General features: G+C 51.4%; 3 protein-coding genes and 1 pseudogene across 4 annotated transcripts; 2 read left to right on the forward strand and 2 right to left on the reverse strand.

Moving 5' to 3' along the window:
- The first annotated feature begins 164 nt into the window (after nucleotides 1-164).
- Bet1l (Bet1 golgi vesicular membrane trafficking protein like) lies at nucleotides 165-3,052 on the forward strand. 2 transcript variants are annotated; one of them, XM_005064231.4, is made up of 4 exons: nucleotides 165-291; nucleotides 1,316-1,407; nucleotides 1,641-1,697; nucleotides 1,837-3,052. In XM_005064231.4, exons 1-4 carry the CDS (start codon nucleotides 273-275, stop codon nucleotides 2,002-2,004), a joined length of 336 nt encoding a protein of 111 aa, XP_005064288.1. In that variant the 5' UTR covers nucleotides 165-272; the 3' UTR covers nucleotides 2,005-3,052. The 2 variants fall into 2 exon arrangements, with proteins under 2 accessions (XP_005064288.1, XP_040607902.1); XM_040751968.1 differs by having other exon boundaries at nucleotides 193-291; nucleotides 1,304-1,407.
- A 1,976-nt stretch (nucleotides 3,053-5,028) lies between these two features.
- Nucleotides 5,029-8,267, reverse strand: Odf3 (outer dense fiber of sperm tails 3). Its single transcript, XM_013112757.2, has 7 exons — nucleotides 8,108-8,267; nucleotides 7,583-7,699; nucleotides 7,234-7,434; nucleotides 6,771-6,872; nucleotides 6,496-6,617; nucleotides 5,660-5,800; nucleotides 5,029-5,343 (listed from the first exon to the last, which is right to left on the reverse strand). The coding sequence occupies exons 2-7, from the start codon at nucleotides 7,689-7,691 to the stop codon at nucleotides 5,254-5,256; spliced, it is 765 nt and encodes a 254-aa protein (XP_012968211.1). The 5' UTR covers nucleotides 7,692-7,699; nucleotides 8,108-8,267; the 3' UTR covers nucleotides 5,029-5,253.
- A 983-nt stretch (nucleotides 8,268-9,250) lies between these two features.
- Nucleotides 9,251-10,528, reverse strand: Scgb1c1 (secretoglobin family 1C member 1). Its single transcript, XM_005064233.4, has 3 exons — nucleotides 10,379-10,528; nucleotides 9,751-9,950; nucleotides 9,251-9,420 (listed from the first exon to the last, which is right to left on the reverse strand). Exons 1-3 carry the CDS (start codon nucleotides 10,509-10,511, stop codon nucleotides 9,388-9,390), a joined length of 366 nt encoding a protein of 121 aa, XP_005064290.2. The 5' UTR covers nucleotides 10,512-10,528; the 3' UTR covers nucleotides 9,251-9,387.
- Nucleotides 10,529-11,712: 1,184 nt separating this feature from the next.
- On the forward strand, nucleotides 11,713-13,250 carry LOC101828500 (annotated as a pseudogene).
- The last annotated feature ends 4,991 nt before the right edge of the window (nucleotides 13,251-18,241 follow it).

An 18,241-nucleotide genomic window follows, 5' to 3' on the forward strand; every position in this document is an offset into this window, starting at 1 on the left:
TCTCTGGCCTCAGCTCCCGGTTTGTGCCTAGGCTCGTGCTCCGGGTAACACCCTCCTCTCGGGACTATTAGTTCTGGGCGGCTCCGAATGCAGGCGGCCCCGCCCTTCCCTTATTTACATTCCATAGAACAACTTCATCTTTGTTTCTTCCGCTCCAGTCCCTTCTCCCGGAAGTTGTTATACCTGAGGCGGAACCGGAAGTCCCTTCCAGGTGCTGGTGCCACGTCCGTCGCTGTGCTGCGGTGTCCCAGAGTGGGACTTTGGAGGGCGAGATGGCTGATTGGACTCGCGGTGAGGGCATCCGAGGGTAGGGGGATAGGAAGTGAAGTCCAGAGTAGGAGCCATCGCTCAATTCTCGGTGGAGGGACCTTAGAGGGGGTGGCGCTTACGTATTCCAGGAAAAACACGACGTACTGCGGCTGGCGTTGCCTTGGGACCCAAGGCTGGGCATGACATTAGTTTTGTCTGTGATTGGTGCCTGGAGCTGGAAGCAGAGGGTCCAAATAGGATTTTACTGATGAGGGGGCCTCTCGGTGCCTGTGTTCAGTATGCCAGGCGTGATGCTGATACCTAGGCCATACTAATGACTATGCAGTGGCTGACAGCACACAGAAGTCCTTTCTTTTCGAGTCTGGTCACATGTGTTTGCTGGTGCTGTTGGCCTTCTGCACAGGCGGGTCACATCGAGGCAGTTTTTTATGCTTCAGAAGGATGCCAGTCTCACTGGGTAGGAGATTTTCACCTGCATACCGGGAACAACATTCTTCATGTCTAGCCCCAGTCCATCGGAGTCAGCTTCCCACAGGCCCAGTGCTCTGGGGTTCCGAAAGGTGCTGTGTGGGTAGCAGAAATGAGCACCTTAGCTTCTGCAGTAAAAGAAGTTTCTTAAACGTTTCCTGGACCTGATGGACCGACTACATGGCCTTACTGACCTGTTTGAGTGTTCTTTCCTATGCCCCTACCAGAATTTCCCCCTTTCCTTGGAGACCAGTGCTACACCCACAGATGGTAATTTCAGCTAAGGCAGTGTTCATTCAGGTTCAGGAACAATATCAGCAGGGTAGTGTAGACTGAGCCTGCTGGTTCCCCCTGCCTATCCTTGCTTGGGCATGCACACAGTACATATGCTCACATGACCCATGCTACATGTCTGGTGAGTAGGTGGTCCACCTGTTGGAACTCAGGGTGGGGCCTGCTAAATTAGACATATAAGGGCCATATCTCCTTAGATGCCTCACTAGGCCATACTCCACTGGAGTGAGGAGTCAGGGGGCTACATTCATGAGTGAATACTACCCTTCAGTCTCTCTTGCAGCTCCGAGCTCTGGTGCTGTGGAGGAGATTCTAGACCGAGAAAACAAGCGGATGGCTGATAGCCTGGCCTCCAAGGTTACCAGGCTCAAATCGGTCAGTGGTGGCCCCTTTCCCTTCTGTGTGCTACCTCAGTGAGTGGGGCTGAGAGGGTAGGAAGGAGACCATATGTTGTCTGTGGACATGCTAACTTGAGTGATACCTCAGGTAATAGTTTGACCTTTGTAGCCTTTTCTGGTGTCATAACGTCCGGCTGGTCTGAAGGGAAGATGGGTGCTGCCATCCATATTTGTCCTTGCTTGACTGTGCCTTCTCTATACCCCAAACAGCTGGCCTTGGACATCGATAGGGACACAGAAGACCAGAACCGATACCTAGATGGCATGGTAAGCACCTGTAGTAATACAGGCTACAGTCAGCTCTGCCCCCATGCTGTCTGCTCTGCCGTCTCTACCCTTCAGTGCTGGGATGGGTGGGTAGTCAAGGGTCCCACCTCTTTGTGATCCTGTTGGGTCCTTCCTGCAGGACTCAGACTTCATGAGTGTGACTGGCCTACTCACAGGGAGTGTGAAGCGCTTTTCCACAGTGGCACGGTCTGGGCGAGACAACCGGAAGCTTCTGTGTGGTATGGCCGTGGTCTTAATTGTGGCCTTCTTCATCCTCTACCATCTCTTATCGAGGTCAAGGACGTGAGCCAATGGGAGCCAAGGGCAGCCAGGCTCTCCTACATCTGGTTTCCTGAGGACCTGATTCCAAAATAGATTCCTTTGAAGTTATCATCATGGGTCATTCATCTTCCTAAGATGGGACAACTGCAGCTGCCTCTGTCATAATGAGCTCATGTCCTGTGTATGAAGGAGGAAGAAAAAGGCAACCCAACCCTACTCCCTGGTGCTGGAGACACTGTTAGAGCCAGAGCCAGAGCCACACTGTGTGAGAAAGAACCATATCTAAACAAAGCATCTACGAGTCCTGCATTTGCCCAATGTGGCCGACAGCCTCAGAAGCCAGCATTTTAAGGGTCTTCTGTCTTGACCTAACTTGTCTATGTCTGGTTAAGACCATCTGTGTTCTTGAGGAGTCTGGAGCTGACACCGAAAGGGAATATGGCCATAAACCCTCTTCAAATGCTGGCCTGGTCATCAGGATGGATATGGCAGTAACTCCAGGCAGAGGCCAGGAATCAAGGCCGTACCCACCAGTCAGCTGCTGAAGTCAGACCCCAGGGAAGAGGCAATGCTGTGGTAGAGGAGTGGACTGCAGCCCTTGTTATCAGCATTGAGCTAAGATCCTTCTGGGCCACAAGACCATGTGTCCAGGAGCTGAAATATGTGTCCTTGGGACTAAGAATCTTCTCAGTGCCAAAGATGTACCCATCTCCAGGCAAACAGGCTGAGAAATGGTATAGTGTGGCTTTTCAAAGCCAGGCAGTACTGGAGTGGTCTTTGTGCTAGGGCTCCTTATGGGGCAGAAAGCCACCTATGAGAGAATTTGTGGCAGGGACTTTTTGGCTTTGTACTGAACCTTGCCCTACTCTGTACAGCCAGTCTCCCACGCTGGGGGAGCTTGAGCCACCTCCTTGTTGCATAACTAACTCCACAGACTTGTGTCTCCCTGCTTTCCCGGTCCGCCCTCCTTGGCTAGTCCCATTTGTACACAAACTGACCAGTGGAGCTGACGGGACAACAGTTTATGAGAGCCCAGCACTTTTGGTTTTCACATAAAATGTCTAAGAAATGAACCATGAAGTTCTGTGTCTTTCTCATGTCTGTGTCCTCTCTCCCTCTCCCTCTCCCTCTCTCCCTCTCTCTCTTCCTCCTGGACTGGCTCACTGCCCACCCATGTGGCCATACCACAAGGCCCATCTGTCCAGAACCACACTACCTCCGAGTTCCAGGTTAAGCCAGAGTCTGTCATAGCCTGGCCTCTCGCCTGTAGCAATGCCTTGCTGTTGATGCCCTAGCACCTTCCCTTCTTCCCTACGGAGCAGCCTTTCTTTGCACACACTGACTTCAGGTTTATTTGGCCCTTCCACTGTGTCTGCCTGAGCCCTAACCTGGAGGAGAAGGCCCATCCTGGCCCATCCTTTGTTTTGGGTACTTCCCCCACTAGACGCCGGTCACTCCGCACTGTTGCTCTCTGGCTTTGCCGTTTGCAAACTTCCAGCTGGGCTCATCTAGCTTGTGCCTTGTTCTTAGGCTTCCCATTGCAGGCACTCCGTCTGTGTCTCCAGTGCCCGTGGGCCAGGACTGGGCTTTGCTCTCTGCTTGTCTCCAAGCATGGTAATAACTGCCTGCATCCCTCTTCCATCTGGACCCACAGCAGGCACGTTCATGTTTCAGCGTTGGCTCCTGGAACTATGTGCAGCTGACTTCTACTCTCTGGGAATGTTGGGAAACCCTATTTGGGGGTAACTTCCTCTGGAGCAGTGTCCTTGCCATGCCTCTGTGAGATACCCCCCCAACACGACTAGCTTTGTCCTCAGGGCTCCACCCTGCTCCACCAGTCTCCATGGCTGTTCATAGTTCTCCAGATACTCTGGGCATCAGGGTTGTAGCTCTTGTGACATTTAACTGTTGCTCTTTCGTGCATCAGTCATATGAAGGGGGTTACCAATGCCACAGCCCCTGAGTCAGAGCAACTTCCTGAAGGTTGTAACCGTGGCCTCCAACACCTGGCGCTTCCGCTAATGTGTGTGGGGATCCTCAACAGCACAATTCCTAAGAAGCTTTTGGTGCCCAGTGTGAGGGGCTGTGTGTGAGCCACCAGGTCCATCCTACAATTCAAGGCCTCTAGCTAATAAAATCTTGGATGCAGTGTATTCCTTGTCCTCATTTCCCAGGGATTTGAAGTATTCTGAGCCAACCCTAGTCTGAAGCTGGCCTTGGGTGCTGAAGTCTACTGTCCCTTCTTCCAGGGATGCCTTGTCTCCCTTGGGCAGGACAGCCACAGACCCACGAACTTCCTTCTGTGTGGCCTCTCTCTGCCAGCCTGAGAGTAGGGTCACGACAGTGTTACTTCCCAAGGGCTGAGGGAGTAGGGACAAGTTGGCTGGGACACACAGGCTTGTATAGATAAAGGTTCCCAGTGTGTGTTAGATATGGCCACTTGTTTTGCACTGACCTCCCCAAAGTTGTGGGGATACTGCACTCCTGCTTCCCTGGACCTCTGAGAGCCCCTGTAGACACTGTCCTCAGGCCCAGCCGAGATGCCAGCTCTTGCACACATCCTCCTACTGGCTGGGGGCGAAAACAAGCTCCGCTAAGATTTGATGGTAATAGCAGTAAAGAGCTCATGTCTTGTTACATTGTTCTTGTGGTCAGAACTTGAGGCAGCACAGTGAAAATGGCCATGTGTTCTGCCATGCCCAGGCCTTCCTTGAGGTGTGTCTCCTTGAAAGCCTGCAGGCCAGTGCTGACATGAGCTGAGATTCTGGCTGCTATGTCTGTGTGGTGTGGTTGTATAACCTTGCATGTGTGGAGCCTCTTCCCAACACACACACACACACACACACACACACACACACACACACACACACACACACGGCATCAGTCAGCACTTTTGTTGTACCCTGTTACCAAGGTGCTCTGGATCGCTGGCTCTCAGAGTGAACTCAGTCCCCAGTCCTACTTTCTCTGTAGGACCTCCGTGCCAAGAAGCCAAAGTGGGGCTCCTCTGGATAAGCTTTGTCTTTTCTACAAGATAAACCCTTACAGATGCAATCTATGGTTTATTAAATAATTTGGACATGGCAGGAAACAAGATTAACAAACAGGAGATAGTATAGGAAAAATAACTTGTCAGAACTGTCCAAACTAGTGTGCTGTGTGGTGCAGGGCGGGGCTGGCAGCGGGCTCGTTGGTGAAGTGCCCATCCCATTGTCAGCCCAGCGCATGTCTGTGGGAGGGTCGTGGTCACAGGCTGATGGGATGGAGAGCGAGGCTACTCCACATCGACGACCAGGGGGGTCATGTAGTCAGAATGCTTGATGCCAAAGGTGACAATGGGGGCACAAGGCTTGTTCAAGGTCACCTAGAAAGAGGACAAGGACTGTGAGGCGCATTCGCAGCCTGGGATTGGAGCGAGGGGCTCAGTCTCTTCTGAACTTGGGGCCAAGGTTGCCAGTGTGAAGGCCATGCTGTGCTAAGTAACCTTAGCTGCCGTTGGGGACAGTGGCTGACCTCTGGGATGAGGCTAAAACCCAGGTTTCCTGTAACTGAAAGGTGACCATCAGGGCCACTGCTGGAAATGCACAAGATCCCCCACTCACCATGGCAGGGTGCTAGCCCTCCCTATACATTCTGGATCATTTCCCCTGACCCCTATCTGATCCCTCTAGTTCCTGGACCTTCTCAGGGCTGTGGGCTCCTGGTCCTGGCTTCAGGGTCTTATCCCCTGGGGGCTCCACCCGGGCAGCCATGGTGTACTGTGGAGCCTTGAACTTGGTCACTTGAACATCAGTCTGACGGTATGCTGCAGGACCTGGAGTCTGGAAGATGAGAGGGCTCAGATAGGCTTGGCTTCCCCAGGGCATCTGGCCCCAGAGGATAGGGTTAGGTATGGGAACACTTGGTTTGTCAAAGACACTTAAGCCATCTACCAGCCATGGAGCAACATCCTGTTGTTTATGGGGTGGGGGTGTTACCATCAATCTCAGCCTCACTGTGGCAGTGGCATTCCCAACGTGCCAATCTTGTGTCCACTCCTCTGAGGGTATGTGCAAGGCTCCCTTTCCTGTTGGGACGTGATCCTGATCCCCTTGGTCTTGAGGGCAAAGGTCAGGGTCTAGTGAGGTCAACAAACTCCTGTAGTGCTACGGAGTGTTGTTTGTCTACTCCAGGGCCTCAGTACCAGCTGTTAATACAGGTAGACATTCCTCCCCCCCAAGCAGCTCAAGCCCCCTTGCTGCCTTCTTCCTTGCTTCCACGTCCTCTATCTAAAACTAGTGTTTGGCCTCCAGGCAGTAACACAAACACCTTGTTCTCAGTATCATCACATCACCCAAGCTGGTCTCCTGGCCCCTCCCCACCACTGAATGTAGCCCGGGGAGGTGGCAGGCACCCAGAGGTGGAGGGATGCAGGAGCTTCAGCAGGGCAATTGTCTGGGGATTCGTTGGTCTTCTGGAAAGGGGATCAGACAGGTTATTGGGGCCAGGCTTTGTACTCAGCTGGGGGGACACTTGCCTTGTGCAGGTCATCGCTGAAGCTGCCCAACTTGCTGCGGCCCTTGATGGAGAAGGAGGGCTGGGAGACCTTGCCCACCGTGTGTGGCCCCATTACCACAGGCAGCATGTACGCAGCAGGACCTGAGGGTGATGGGGGAGCCTTAAGCTGGGACAGACCCATTGCTTCCTATCTGGGGTGCCCTCTACCTTCTGAAGGTCTATGTTGAGCTACCCTTCCTCCTCCCTGTGCCAGGACCCCAACTCCGTGACATCAGTTGGCTGGCTGCAGCAGACCTGGAGTACTGTCCACTCGGAAGGTCTTGGTCCGGGCAGAAATAGAATGGCTGGGTGCTGAGTCGAACACGTGCTTGGTAGATTTCTCTGGAAAGTAATCACCTGGAGAGGAGGGAGGGTGTGCAGGAACAACAAGCATCTGGAGTTCCCCACCCCACCCCCAACACTTGGGTGCCCACAAGGGATGTCCGAACAGTTAAGACACAGGGCTTCTGGGCCCCAACATGGTGATTGAACAGATTTGGTCAGAGATGTCCATGGTAGAAATACTGGCTGCAGGGTTGTTGTCAAGCACTGGTGTGGGCCTTGTCCCTGGACTCCGGGAAGAGGAGAACTGGTGGGTTTCAGGCTCTGCTGCTCAGGCCTGACGGTGTCCCCAGGAACAGGAGGAATGAGGCTATCTGGCCTTCACATACCTGGACATGCATATTAGAGCCTGAAGCAGAAGTCAGGGGTCACTCACCCGGGCCAGGGGTCAGCATGGTCTTGGTTTGGTAGCGCCCCAGGATGGAGTAGGCAGGGCCAAGGTCTTTGCCAGTCCTCAGGATCTTGGGGTTCACACTGTAGCGGGGCCCTGGGGAGCAGTTCTCCGCCAAGAGCATGGGGGCCCCACGGAAGCTGTAGGCTGGTGCTCGAAGTTTGGTGGGAGTGTGCTTCATAAAGCCTGTGGGCACAGGGGCTCAGGGCTGCTGGAGCAAGGCATCCTTCTCTCCACTGGGAGTCAAGGATTGAGCCCAGACCCATCCCAGGCCATGCCATTTCTGGCTTCTTCCCCTGTCCCCACCGAACCCCAGGCCCTTAGGCAATCTTACCCGTGGTGGGTGGTATCAGGTACTTGGGTCCAGGACTGCTGTAGAGGGCCATGATGGGCCCCCGGGGGCGATGGGGCCTCCAGGCGCCCACCCATACCTCCTCTCCCATGGTTGGCTCTGTCCATGGACAAGAGGGTGACCAGGTGCTGGGATGTCCTGTCCCATCTCACTCCTGGCCCTCATGTCCCCATTCCTGGTTCTGCTGATACTGCATCTTGCTGGCCCAGTCCTTGCCCCATGGAGACATGGGGGTCTTGAGCAGTTACAAGCAGAGGGAGCTCCCCATCCGGAGTGGTGAGCTCACCCCTCTACAGCTCCAAGATATGGGTAGGAGTCATGCTCTCAGGATAGGCTCAGAGGGGCTGCCCACCCTGGCCCTGCACTGACTATTCTTTTGGGTCTAGGGGAGCATGGCCGGCTCAGAGAACCCTGGGTGCAACTTTGCAAAGAGCTGGCTGGCAAGGGTCGAGAGCTTCTTGGCTGAGCTGTGTCATGGGCGAGAGGGGAGCAATTGGGAGGCCTCACCTCCTCCGTGCAGGAATGGGCTTAGGGCAGCTTGGGACCCAGCCTCCTCACCGGTGGCCTGTCCCCCTGGCGTCTGTGCCAGGCAGTTCCCTAAAAAGGAGCATGGAGAGAAAGCTTCCCTCTTTCCCCAAGTTTTGAGAATTGGGGAGGGGTCCCTGCCCCTGAGCTCTAGAATGTGGCTCTGTCCCGCAAGGAGTTCTAGATCACAGTGTGTGTGATGGGACAATGGCCTCTGCCAGAAGCTTCTCATCAGAGCTTACCCTTTCCAGAGACTTTGTCTTCAGGGAACCGCCACCCTCTCCAGCAACCTCCCCTCTAGTGTGTACCTACATCTCCAGGGACCCCATGCCTACCCAGGGGCTCCCACCTCTTTAGGGAATTCTGTCTCTCCAAGGAGCCCCTACCCTCTCTAGAGAACACCCCTTTTCAGAGACACCCCCACTTCTCCAGGGATCCCCTTACTCTCCAGGCTCTTTAACTCTTTTGGTGACTGGGACGGATACAGATAAAGTGAGGCTGCAGGTTCTTCCTTAGCTTTGGCTGATTAGGGGAAACAGAGACAGTAGGTTCTGTCTGTTGGACGTCTGGGAGTGCAGGGTTGGGTTGGAGACTAAGGTGGGCTTCTCTGGAAAAGCTGCCTTTTCCTACACCTCCTCAGTCCCTGTAGTTCTTTCAGCTGCCCTGCTGGCAAAGCCCACCTCTCAGGACCCTGGGTGTCCTTGCGAGCCATCGGGCCTTCCCTTCTTGACCTCATTAAGACTCCTCTTAGGGTTCTGGTTCAGGTTGGGCTCTCTTTCCTGGGGTGTTTTGGGAAAGAGAGATTGTTTTCAAAGCTTTCAGCGCCTGTGTATCAGCTGGCTGTACTATTGCCTGACTTTTTATGCATAGCTCCTCTGGGGAATCAGCAGCCTCATAGAGGCCTCAGCCCTAACCCAGCCCTGCCTTTCTAGGTTAGGCTCCTCCATCTCATCACTGTAGACCCCATCCCTCCTGAATGCCTCCCAGCGTTCACATGGTGTCCCGAGGCTGCTCTCACACATTGCTTCTGGAAAGTGACCCCACATATGAGTCTGTATCTTTGGGTGTCCTTGATAGGACTTTCTGTGTGTCCTTGTGTTACAGGGAGAGAGAGAAGCCAGTGCCTGGGCTGCGGGAGGCTTTATTGATTTAACAGTTTGAGGGTGAATTCGCTTGTGAGGAAGCAGTGGTCTTAGCCCATCCATGGCTGTTTGTGTGGCTGGTCCTGTCATTTGTGGAAGTGAAGCCAGGTCTCAGGCTGCTTATGTGTCCTCTTGGTCATCTAGCACTTGCACCTGAAAGAGAAAAGTGTGGGGACCAGGAGAGCCAGTAACCAAGAACCAGAGCCACCAGTCCCAGTGGCAGACAGGTCTGTGCATAGCAGTGGAGTTGACAGGTTCTGCACACTGTGGCCTACCCTTCCTAGCGCCTTGGGGAGCTGTGTGCATAGGCACTGCCTATGTGGGAAGCAGGACTAAAGGACTCTGGAGGCTTCTCTGTGAGGTCCCCGCCTCAGCTTGCTGATGTAGTCTAGGGGTGGGGGTAGACTGGTGATCAGGTGTCATGCATGGGTGGGGCCTGGAAGGACTGTAGACACTTGGGGATGGGAGTCCCAGCCCAGTTACCAGCAGCTTGACCAGTTGCTCTTTATGCACAGGTTGCAGGCCATCGATGCAGGACTTGAGCTCTCCCAGTGCTGCCTTGGCCATGTCATTGACATTGTACTTGCCCAGGGGCCCTTCATAGAGCTCTTCTGGGGTTCCCACCAGCAGCGTTTGCAGGAATTCCATGAAAAACTCATTGTCATCCTCAGCTGTAGTCAGCCCTGTATTGCAAGGGGGATGTAAGGCCAAGGGAGGGACTTGATTTCCTTCCTGTCCCACATCTTCCTGTCACTCCTGGGACAACCCTTCCCCATTACCACTAGTGGGAGCTGCAGTGTTGTCCCCTCTGAGTCCCTGACCTCGCAAAGGAAGAACAGTCATGCCCTGATGCAGGGGGATTTCTTCCCATGGGTTAGTTGAATTCAGAGGGTCTGGTCAAGTTGGGTTGAGACACGGTGGGTGGCAATGTCCTTGGTGGTTGGTTAGTGTTAGGTCAGGGTGGGTTGGGCTGGGACTGGGGTCAGCAGATTCCCTGCACTTTGTGGATGGGGTCTGTGACGACGGTAGGCATTGTCTACCTGATCCCAGGATTTCACCCCCGTGGGTCCCCTTATCTCCTGCAAGTCTCAGAAGTAAGACCCAGACTTACCACAGAGGCAGAGCAGGGTTAGAGCCACCAGCAGAAGAGTGCTGCTCCCCTTCATGGCGGCAGTCTCAAGAACTGCTGGGGTTACCTGGCTTTTATGTTTTAGCAGGTGGCACCTTGCCCAGGGGCGGGCCATACCTATCAGGACCTGTCAGGTCAACTGGGCCATGCATGCCACCGTGCTCCATCAGGTGCCAAGAAGTGCCAGACTTGAGTGGATCATAAGGGGGCTGCTGGCAAACAAGTTGGGGTAAATGGAATAAATCCCACTCAGGGTGAGCCAAGTGCCACTTAGTTAATAGAGAGGAGTGCCAAAGGCCATGGGTGACCTCCAGGATGCAATGACAAGTTCTGGGATTTACGTCCCAGATTTTCTTTGGGGTTGGGACCCCCACCTCTGCTTAATGGTCCTAGTCTGCAATTGGAGAGGGGTAGGCTGAGGCGACCCTACTGCTACAGGTAGGAGAAGAGCCTGGGCACATGAGGTCAGAGGGTTGAGGCTTCCTAAGGTGTGTGTGTGTGTGTGTGTGTGTGAGAGAGAGAGAGAGAGAGAGAGAGAGAGAGAGAGAGAGAGAGAGAGAGAGAGAGAGAGAGAGAGAGAGAGAGAGAGAGAGAGAGAGAGAGAGAGAGAGCCACAGGAAGTCTGAGGTTGGAGGCAGTGTTCAGGGAAGATAGGGTGACCTGGGAAGAGTTTCAGTTTGGAGTTGTCCTGCCTTTCTCCTATCCTCTGCTGCCACCTGGTGGTTTGATGGTCTCTCCTACGTGGTGCTGATTGCAGATCCCAGGTCTCTCCTACGAGGTGCTGATTGCAGATCCTGCTCAGACCTGGGAAGCCCCACGTCAACACAGAATTCTCCCTCTAGCCACAGTCAGAATGAGCCCCGTTATCCTATGTCTGAGCAGGGCATCATGGTGTCCTTCACTTGCTTATACTTACATACTTGTGTATGCTCTGCCGGACATAACCCTCAGAGCACTGCTTTGTGCCGCTCAAGCACTGTCCTAATGCTAGTTCTTTACCACTTAGACTCCTGCTTATAATGGATATTTGCTGGTCTCCTTTGCTAGTATGAAATTAATCTATAGTGACGGAACCTATTTCTTTGCATAAGTCTACAAATGTGGGCGTGAGCCCCTCCCCTTATGCATACCCCATGCTTACAGTTGTTCTGGATATTCAGCGCATGAACCTGAACTTGCAGATGTGGAGATCAGGTGCAAGGCTGCAGCCGCCTGGGAGCCTCCCTCTATAGAGGAGACAGAAGCTGCACCTCCAAAGGCGCATGAAGTTCCAATCAAGATCATTGCCACTGCTGTTTGCACATGGGTGCCGACACCCTGAGCGGTGCCTATACCCCAAGTGGAGCTGACCCTGAGGGGCGTTCCCCAGTGACCTTGGGACATGAGGGTGCTGGAATTATGGAAAACGTTGCTGAAGGGGTTACTAAGCTGAAAGCAGGTGGTACTGTCATCCTGATTTACATCCTACAGTGTGGAGAATGCAAATTTTGTCTGAATCCTAAAACAAACCTTTGCAAGAAGATGAGTCATTCAGAGGAGAGGATTAATGCCAGACAGTGCTAGCAGATTTACCTGCAAAGTAAAGTCTATTTTTCTTTTTTCAAAATTCTGTCCCCACAGCTTTTTAAAAATTTTAAATGATACATATAGTGTTCTGCCTGCATGTATGCCTGAACACCAGAAGAGGGCACCAGATGGTTGTGAAGCACTATGTGCTTTCTAGGACTTGAACAGAGGACCCCAGGAAGAGCAGCCACTGGTCTTACTTAACCTCTGAGCCACCTCTCCAGCCCGGGAAGTCTACTTTTCATTTCATGGGAATCAGCACATTTTCCAAATACAAAGCTGTGACTGACATCTCTGTTGCTAAAATTGATCCTTCAGCACCTTTGGATAAAATCTGTCTTCTTGGTTGTAGCATTTCCACTGGCCATGGTGCTGCTGTGAATACTGGTAAGGCAGAGCCTGATTCTACTGTGTGATCTTTGGTATAGGAGGCATTGGACGGAGTGATCATGGTCTATAAAGTGGCTGGTGCATCCCGGATCATGCTGTTGACATCAATAAAGATAAATTCGCAAAGGCTGAAGAATTTGGAGCCTCTGTATAAACCCGTCTAAGAAACACTCAGTGAGATTACAGATGGGGGAGTGGACTACACTTTTTTAAAAATTTTATTTATTTAAGCCGGGCGTTAGTGGCACACGCCTTTAATCCCAGCACTCGGGAGGCAGAGGCAGGCGGATCTCTGTGAGTTCGAGGCCAGCCTGGTCTACAGAGCGAGTTCCAGGACAGCCTCCAAAGCAACACAGAGAAACCCTGTCTCGAAAAAAAAGAAAAAAAAACTAATTTTATTTATTGTGTATACAGCTTTCTGCCTACAGGCCAGCAGAGGGTACCAGATCTCATTCAAGGTGGTTGTGAGCCACCATGTGGTTGCTGGGAATTGAACTCAGCACCTCTGGAAGAACAGTCAGTGCTCTTAACCGCTGAGCCATCTCTCCAGCCCTGGACTACACTCTTGAGGTCCTGGCAAGATGAAGTTCAGGAGAGCAGTCCTTGGGGCAGCCCACAAATACTGGGGTGTCAGGGTGGAGGTTGGCATAGCATAGCAACTTCAGGTGAAGAAATTGCCACTCATTCATTCCAGTTGATGATAGGACACACATGGAAAGGCACAGCCTTTGGAGGATAGAAAAGCAGATTGTGTCCCAAAGCTGGTGTCTGGATTTATGTCCAAAAAGATAAAAGCTGACAAATTCATACTGGCAATGAGTCTTTCCACCAAAGTGATGAAGCCTCTGACCCAAGGCATTCAGGGGAAAGAAGCATTTGAACGCTTCTAAAGATATAAATAGAGAAGAGAACACTGTTTGTCCTGTACTTTCTCCTGTGATCGGACAGGAACAGACTGACAAAATTTACAAGCCAACAGCCTCTTAGACTTCAGAAACTACTAGAAGAAATGTGTTATGTAATTGTGGCTCCACTCAAGGACAAGGCAAATAGTCAAAAGTTGGTCTCTGAAGTCTCCACATAAATAATTGCTGCTCACTAAGGAATAGTTAACCAAATAAAAATACTTTTGGAAAAACAAATGTGGGAGCGGTTATGCAATGCAGCATCTGTCACTGGAGTTAGTGGGAGCCGATTGGGCTCCTACCTTGCTGTGGGGCTCATCGTGGGTCATCTTTAAAGCTTGACTCTGAGGGCTCCAAAGATGGCTTAGTGAGTGACCCAATGCCAATCTTGGCAACCTGAGTTTGATCCTCAGAACTCACGGGATGGGAGAAGAGAACTGACTCCAGCAAGTAGCATTTCCAGGGGCTTGACCCCGACATCTGTTTTGAGACCCCCCACCCCCACATCTGACACAGAGCTGGCTCTTCTAAAGACTCGGGCTCAGCTTTGACACTTTCCACTGCCCTCCCCTGGGTTACAAGTGGAACAAGCGGCTCCCTGGCCTTCCTTTGTGGTACCCAGTTTGCAGTTATTCCTCTTGCATACCTTAGACCCTCAGCAGCACACACTGGCTGACACTACCCTGCAGGCTAGCTTGGGCTGGGCGTCTGAGAGTCCCCTTGCTGCCTGCCCCTGTTCACTCTTGTTTTACTGTAGGTGACAACATTGCCCTGATCAGCAACCACATGCCCCAAGCCCTGGCTTCTCCCCTCCTGGGTACTTGTTCTCCATCTCTTCCGGTACCACTTCAAGGCTGCTCTCTAGTCCTGGACAGTGTTTGCAGTGATGGTCCCTTCACGCTCCGTTTCATGTACCCTCTGGCCATCTAGTCTCGCTCCCTTTGAGTACCTGAGCTCTGAAGTTGTTTGGGATCACACTTCCTGACTCACATCATGTCCAGACACTTGTATTTGTTATATTGCCATTACAGTTAACTCCTTGGCCTATGCCCCCCTCCTCTGGTACTGTCTTGTACTGGGAAGAAGGGATCTCAGTTGAAGAATTACCTCTATCAGATTGGCCTGTGGAAAAGCCTGTGGGGTATTTTCTTGATTAGTAATCAATAGGAGAAGGATCAGTCCTCTGTGGGCTGTGCAACTCCTGGGTACATGGTCCTGGGTGGAATAAGAAAGCAGGCTGGGTCAGCCACGAGGAGCAAGCAGTAGGCAGCACTTCTCTGTGATCTCTGCTTCAGTTCCTGCCTCCAGGTTCCTGCCCTGACTTGCCTCAATGACGGACTGTGATATGGAGATGTAAGCCAAAGATACTTCCCTTCCCACATTGCTTCTTGTCACTGTGTTTAGTGCAGCGGCAGAAGGCTAGCTAGAACACGTGTCTCCTTCTGAAAAAGCCCCAAGACAGGATAAATTCATATGACTGCGTGGAACATGCCTAGGAAACTACCTAAGAGGCCTCCCAAGACCACGGCCTTGTCCTACTCCCTGGCAGCTTCAGAAGACAGCGACAGTGGTGTGATCTCACACCCTGGAGATGGCTCCTGTCATACTACCTTGGATTCTCAGTGCCTCAGCTCTTATAGCCCAGCATGGAAGTAACCAGAAGCAACGACAACAACAACCACCACCACCACACCCTGCAAACTGATCCCCAGACCTCCTCCCCTGCCTTCATTGAAAGACTCTACCACCTCATGCTCGCTCACGGCTTTGTACAGATCTCCAGCCAATCCTCTCGTGACTACATTTTATCATCCTAAGTAAGGCCTTTGCCACACCTTTCTGCAATCTGTGTCCATCCTGAGTCTCTATACTCAGCACAGGTTTTGCTTCCATACATCCACATTTAGGCAGAATCTGGGCTGGGTGTCCATCGGCTCCCTGCCACTCACCCCTGCTCTTTTTGGGTCTAACCAGAGGTCTCTAAAAAATGAACAAAACATTTATTCCAAATTGAAATGTGTAATTGCTTATTAACATAAACTTTTTAAAATTAAAAAATAAAAAGAGCTGGGAATGGTGGCTCACAACTTTAATCCCAGCACTTGGGAGGCAGAGGCAAGCAGATCTCTGTGAGTTCAAGGCCATCCTGGTCTACAGAACAAGTTCCAGGGCAGGTAGGGCTACACAGAGAAACCCTGTCTTGAAAAACCAAAACCAAACCAAACCAAAGGCAAAAATCATTCTCCCCCAGTTCTTTTAAGAAGGGGCTAGAGAGTTAACTCAGCAGCTAAGAGTACTTCTTGTTGTTGCAGAAGATCTGGGTTGGATTCCCAGCACCCATCTATAAGTGCAATCCCAGGGGTTTATGACCTCCTCAGGCACCAGAGACACCACATGGTGCAGGCAAGGCACCAATACACATAAGTGACAAAATAAAAATTCTTAAAAATAAAAATCCAAAAATAATAAACATAAAAATAGACATTAAGTTTATTCAGTAACAGTGATGCATTTTAGAATTATCACATATAATGTGCTGGAGAGATTGCTCAGTGGTTAAGAGCAGAGGTTGCTCTTGCAGAAGTTGCTCTTGTTGATTCCCAGCGCCTACACGGCAGCTCACAACCATCCATAACTCAAGTTCCAAGGGATGCAGTGCCATCTTCTGGCTTCTGTGGGTACCAGCAGACATGTGACAGACAGACATAACAGCAAAACACTCACACATTAAACTAAAAGCAAGTTCTTACGTGTTTAAATCTTTGGAAAAAAATCTTTAGGACCAGGGAGATGGGTCAGTGCTTGCTATGCAAGTATGAGGACCTGAGTTTGTACCTCCATCCCCCACCAAAAGCTGGACAAGGCCCCATGCCTGTGACCCCAGTGTGGGCAGATAGAGCAGGCAGATCCCATGGCTCCCTTGCCAGCCAGCCTAACTGAAATGGCAAGTCTCAGGTTCACTGAGAGAGATCTGTCACCAAAAATAAGATGCAGAACAAAGGGAAAACAATGGGAAGGTGTCAGAAGTCACCGTCCAGCCTCCACGTGTATGTGCTCAGGCAGCTGCACTGCACGCGTGCAAGCACACATGGACACACACCAAAACAAAAAGGTAACGTCTGCATGCTGTCCTAAGCTGCTCTATGTAGTCATGGATGCCACTTTCTGGATCTGAGTGAGGAAACTGAGCCACATTCATGTCTGTCACGCATGTCCATTACTGTCTCTCAGGCTCAGAAATGACCTTGTTGAGAGAAGTGTCTTATGAAATGTGGAGGTTGCCAAAATCCATGTTTTCTTGATGTATGAACAAGAGGTGAGGGAACCCAGCAACCAGCAGCAGACTACCGAATTTTCCCAGGGGAAAAGGAACAGGCTCAGCCTAAGGGGAGTGGGCCTCTCTGTCCAGCTGTCAGGGGCACCATGGTCTCACCTATGCAGAAACACTCCAAGGTGAGAAACAACTTTGAGAAGCAGGGTAGAGGTCAGTTTCTCACATGAGCAGCATGTAACATAGTGTTAGTAACTCCTTCCGTTAGAAGGAATTTGCCTCTAGAATTTGGTAACTCTGGAACCACATGCAGGCGGTCAGGAGAGGGGACAGGGACATTTCTGAAATCGGTGGACCCAACTCAGAAGTCAAAATAGCTCATTTGGCACACACTTCTCCACTCCTGTCTGAAACAGGCAGTTAACAGGCAGTGCGTAGTCTCCTGGACACGGTCTCTGTAACTCTATTGCAGGATGGCCACGCTAGGGTCGGTGTTGGGAACCGCAGTGCAGGCACTGGTTGGCTTTGACTGCAGTGTATGCAGTGTGCCGTCTTTGAGCACCAGCAGGTAGAACTCCACTGAAGCCATCTTTCTTCTTGGCAAGGTTGCCTACCTAGCCTCTGCTCTGCCCCGGTGCATATTCCTGGGCATGTGCAGTGTCCATGCACTCTCGTAGCCCAGGGTACCTGCTCTTCCTCTCCTCTGGTGCTGTGTGTGTTGATGCCTTTCAGAAATTAAGGCCAGGCGTGACGAGACGATGACGTTGAGATGTGGGCTGGGCCTGTGGGGAAAGACTAAGATCCATGACATAAGTGTAAGCAATCCACTGATGCAGTGTCACAAGGAGACTTTCATTTGTATCACAGACTGCAGTGACACCAAGTTCAATCATGTGACCCTCATCAACTCTCAGAGCACTGATGTGGACTGGCTGCTGTGCACACGGATGCAGACCCAGCCCTCAGCCCCATGAAGCCAACAGACCTTTCTGTAAGAATATTGAGCAATGCCCCTCTGCCTCCCTTGCCTGATATTTAAGTCATGGACCTATCCACACTCATAACTGAAAATCATCAAACCCCAACTGTAGTGTGTGGGGAGGAAGTAACCATATTATTTTGACATGTATACATCAGTGGACACCACACCATGGCTGCAATGTGGCTTAAGTGGGCACTTGTCATTGTGTCTCGTTTTATATGATCTATGATCTATGAAAACCTAATTTACAGGTTTTTGTTTTTGTTTTTTTTTCAAGACAGGGTTTCTCTGTGTAGCTTGTTTTGAATCTGTCCTGGAACTCACTCTGTAGACCAGATTGGCCTTAATTAAACTCACAGAGATCTGTCCGCCTCTGCTGGATTTCTGGTTTTGAGTAATATGTTTATTAAGCAATAAGTAGTGAATGAGAGAGAAATTAATTTGGCTACACAGAAACTTGACTCAAGAAGCCTTTGTAAGGCAAACAGAGTTTCCCAACAGAGCAGTGCTGGGCAGAACAGAATGTCCCCTCAGGAGAGGCTTCCAATTAAAAGGACAAATAAGGTCGGAGATAAAGTAAATCAGGATCTGATGCAGTCACAGTTGAACTGCCTGTCCCTGAGCTTTTGGGGGGTGGAGAGTCCCCTGGCAGAGCGAGCGTCTAGCCTATTCCCACTGCAGGAACTAGTAACATCTATTGGATGTTGCTATGTTTTGATACAATTCTCAAG

The sequence above is a fragment of the Mesocricetus auratus genome, unplaced genomic scaffold (genome assembly GCF_017639785.1).
Source record: "Mesocricetus auratus isolate SY011 unplaced genomic scaffold, BCM_Maur_2.0 Super-Scaffold_4256, whole genome shotgun sequence".
Lineage (NCBI taxonomy): Eukaryota > Metazoa > Chordata > Mammalia > Rodentia > Cricetidae > Mesocricetus > Mesocricetus auratus.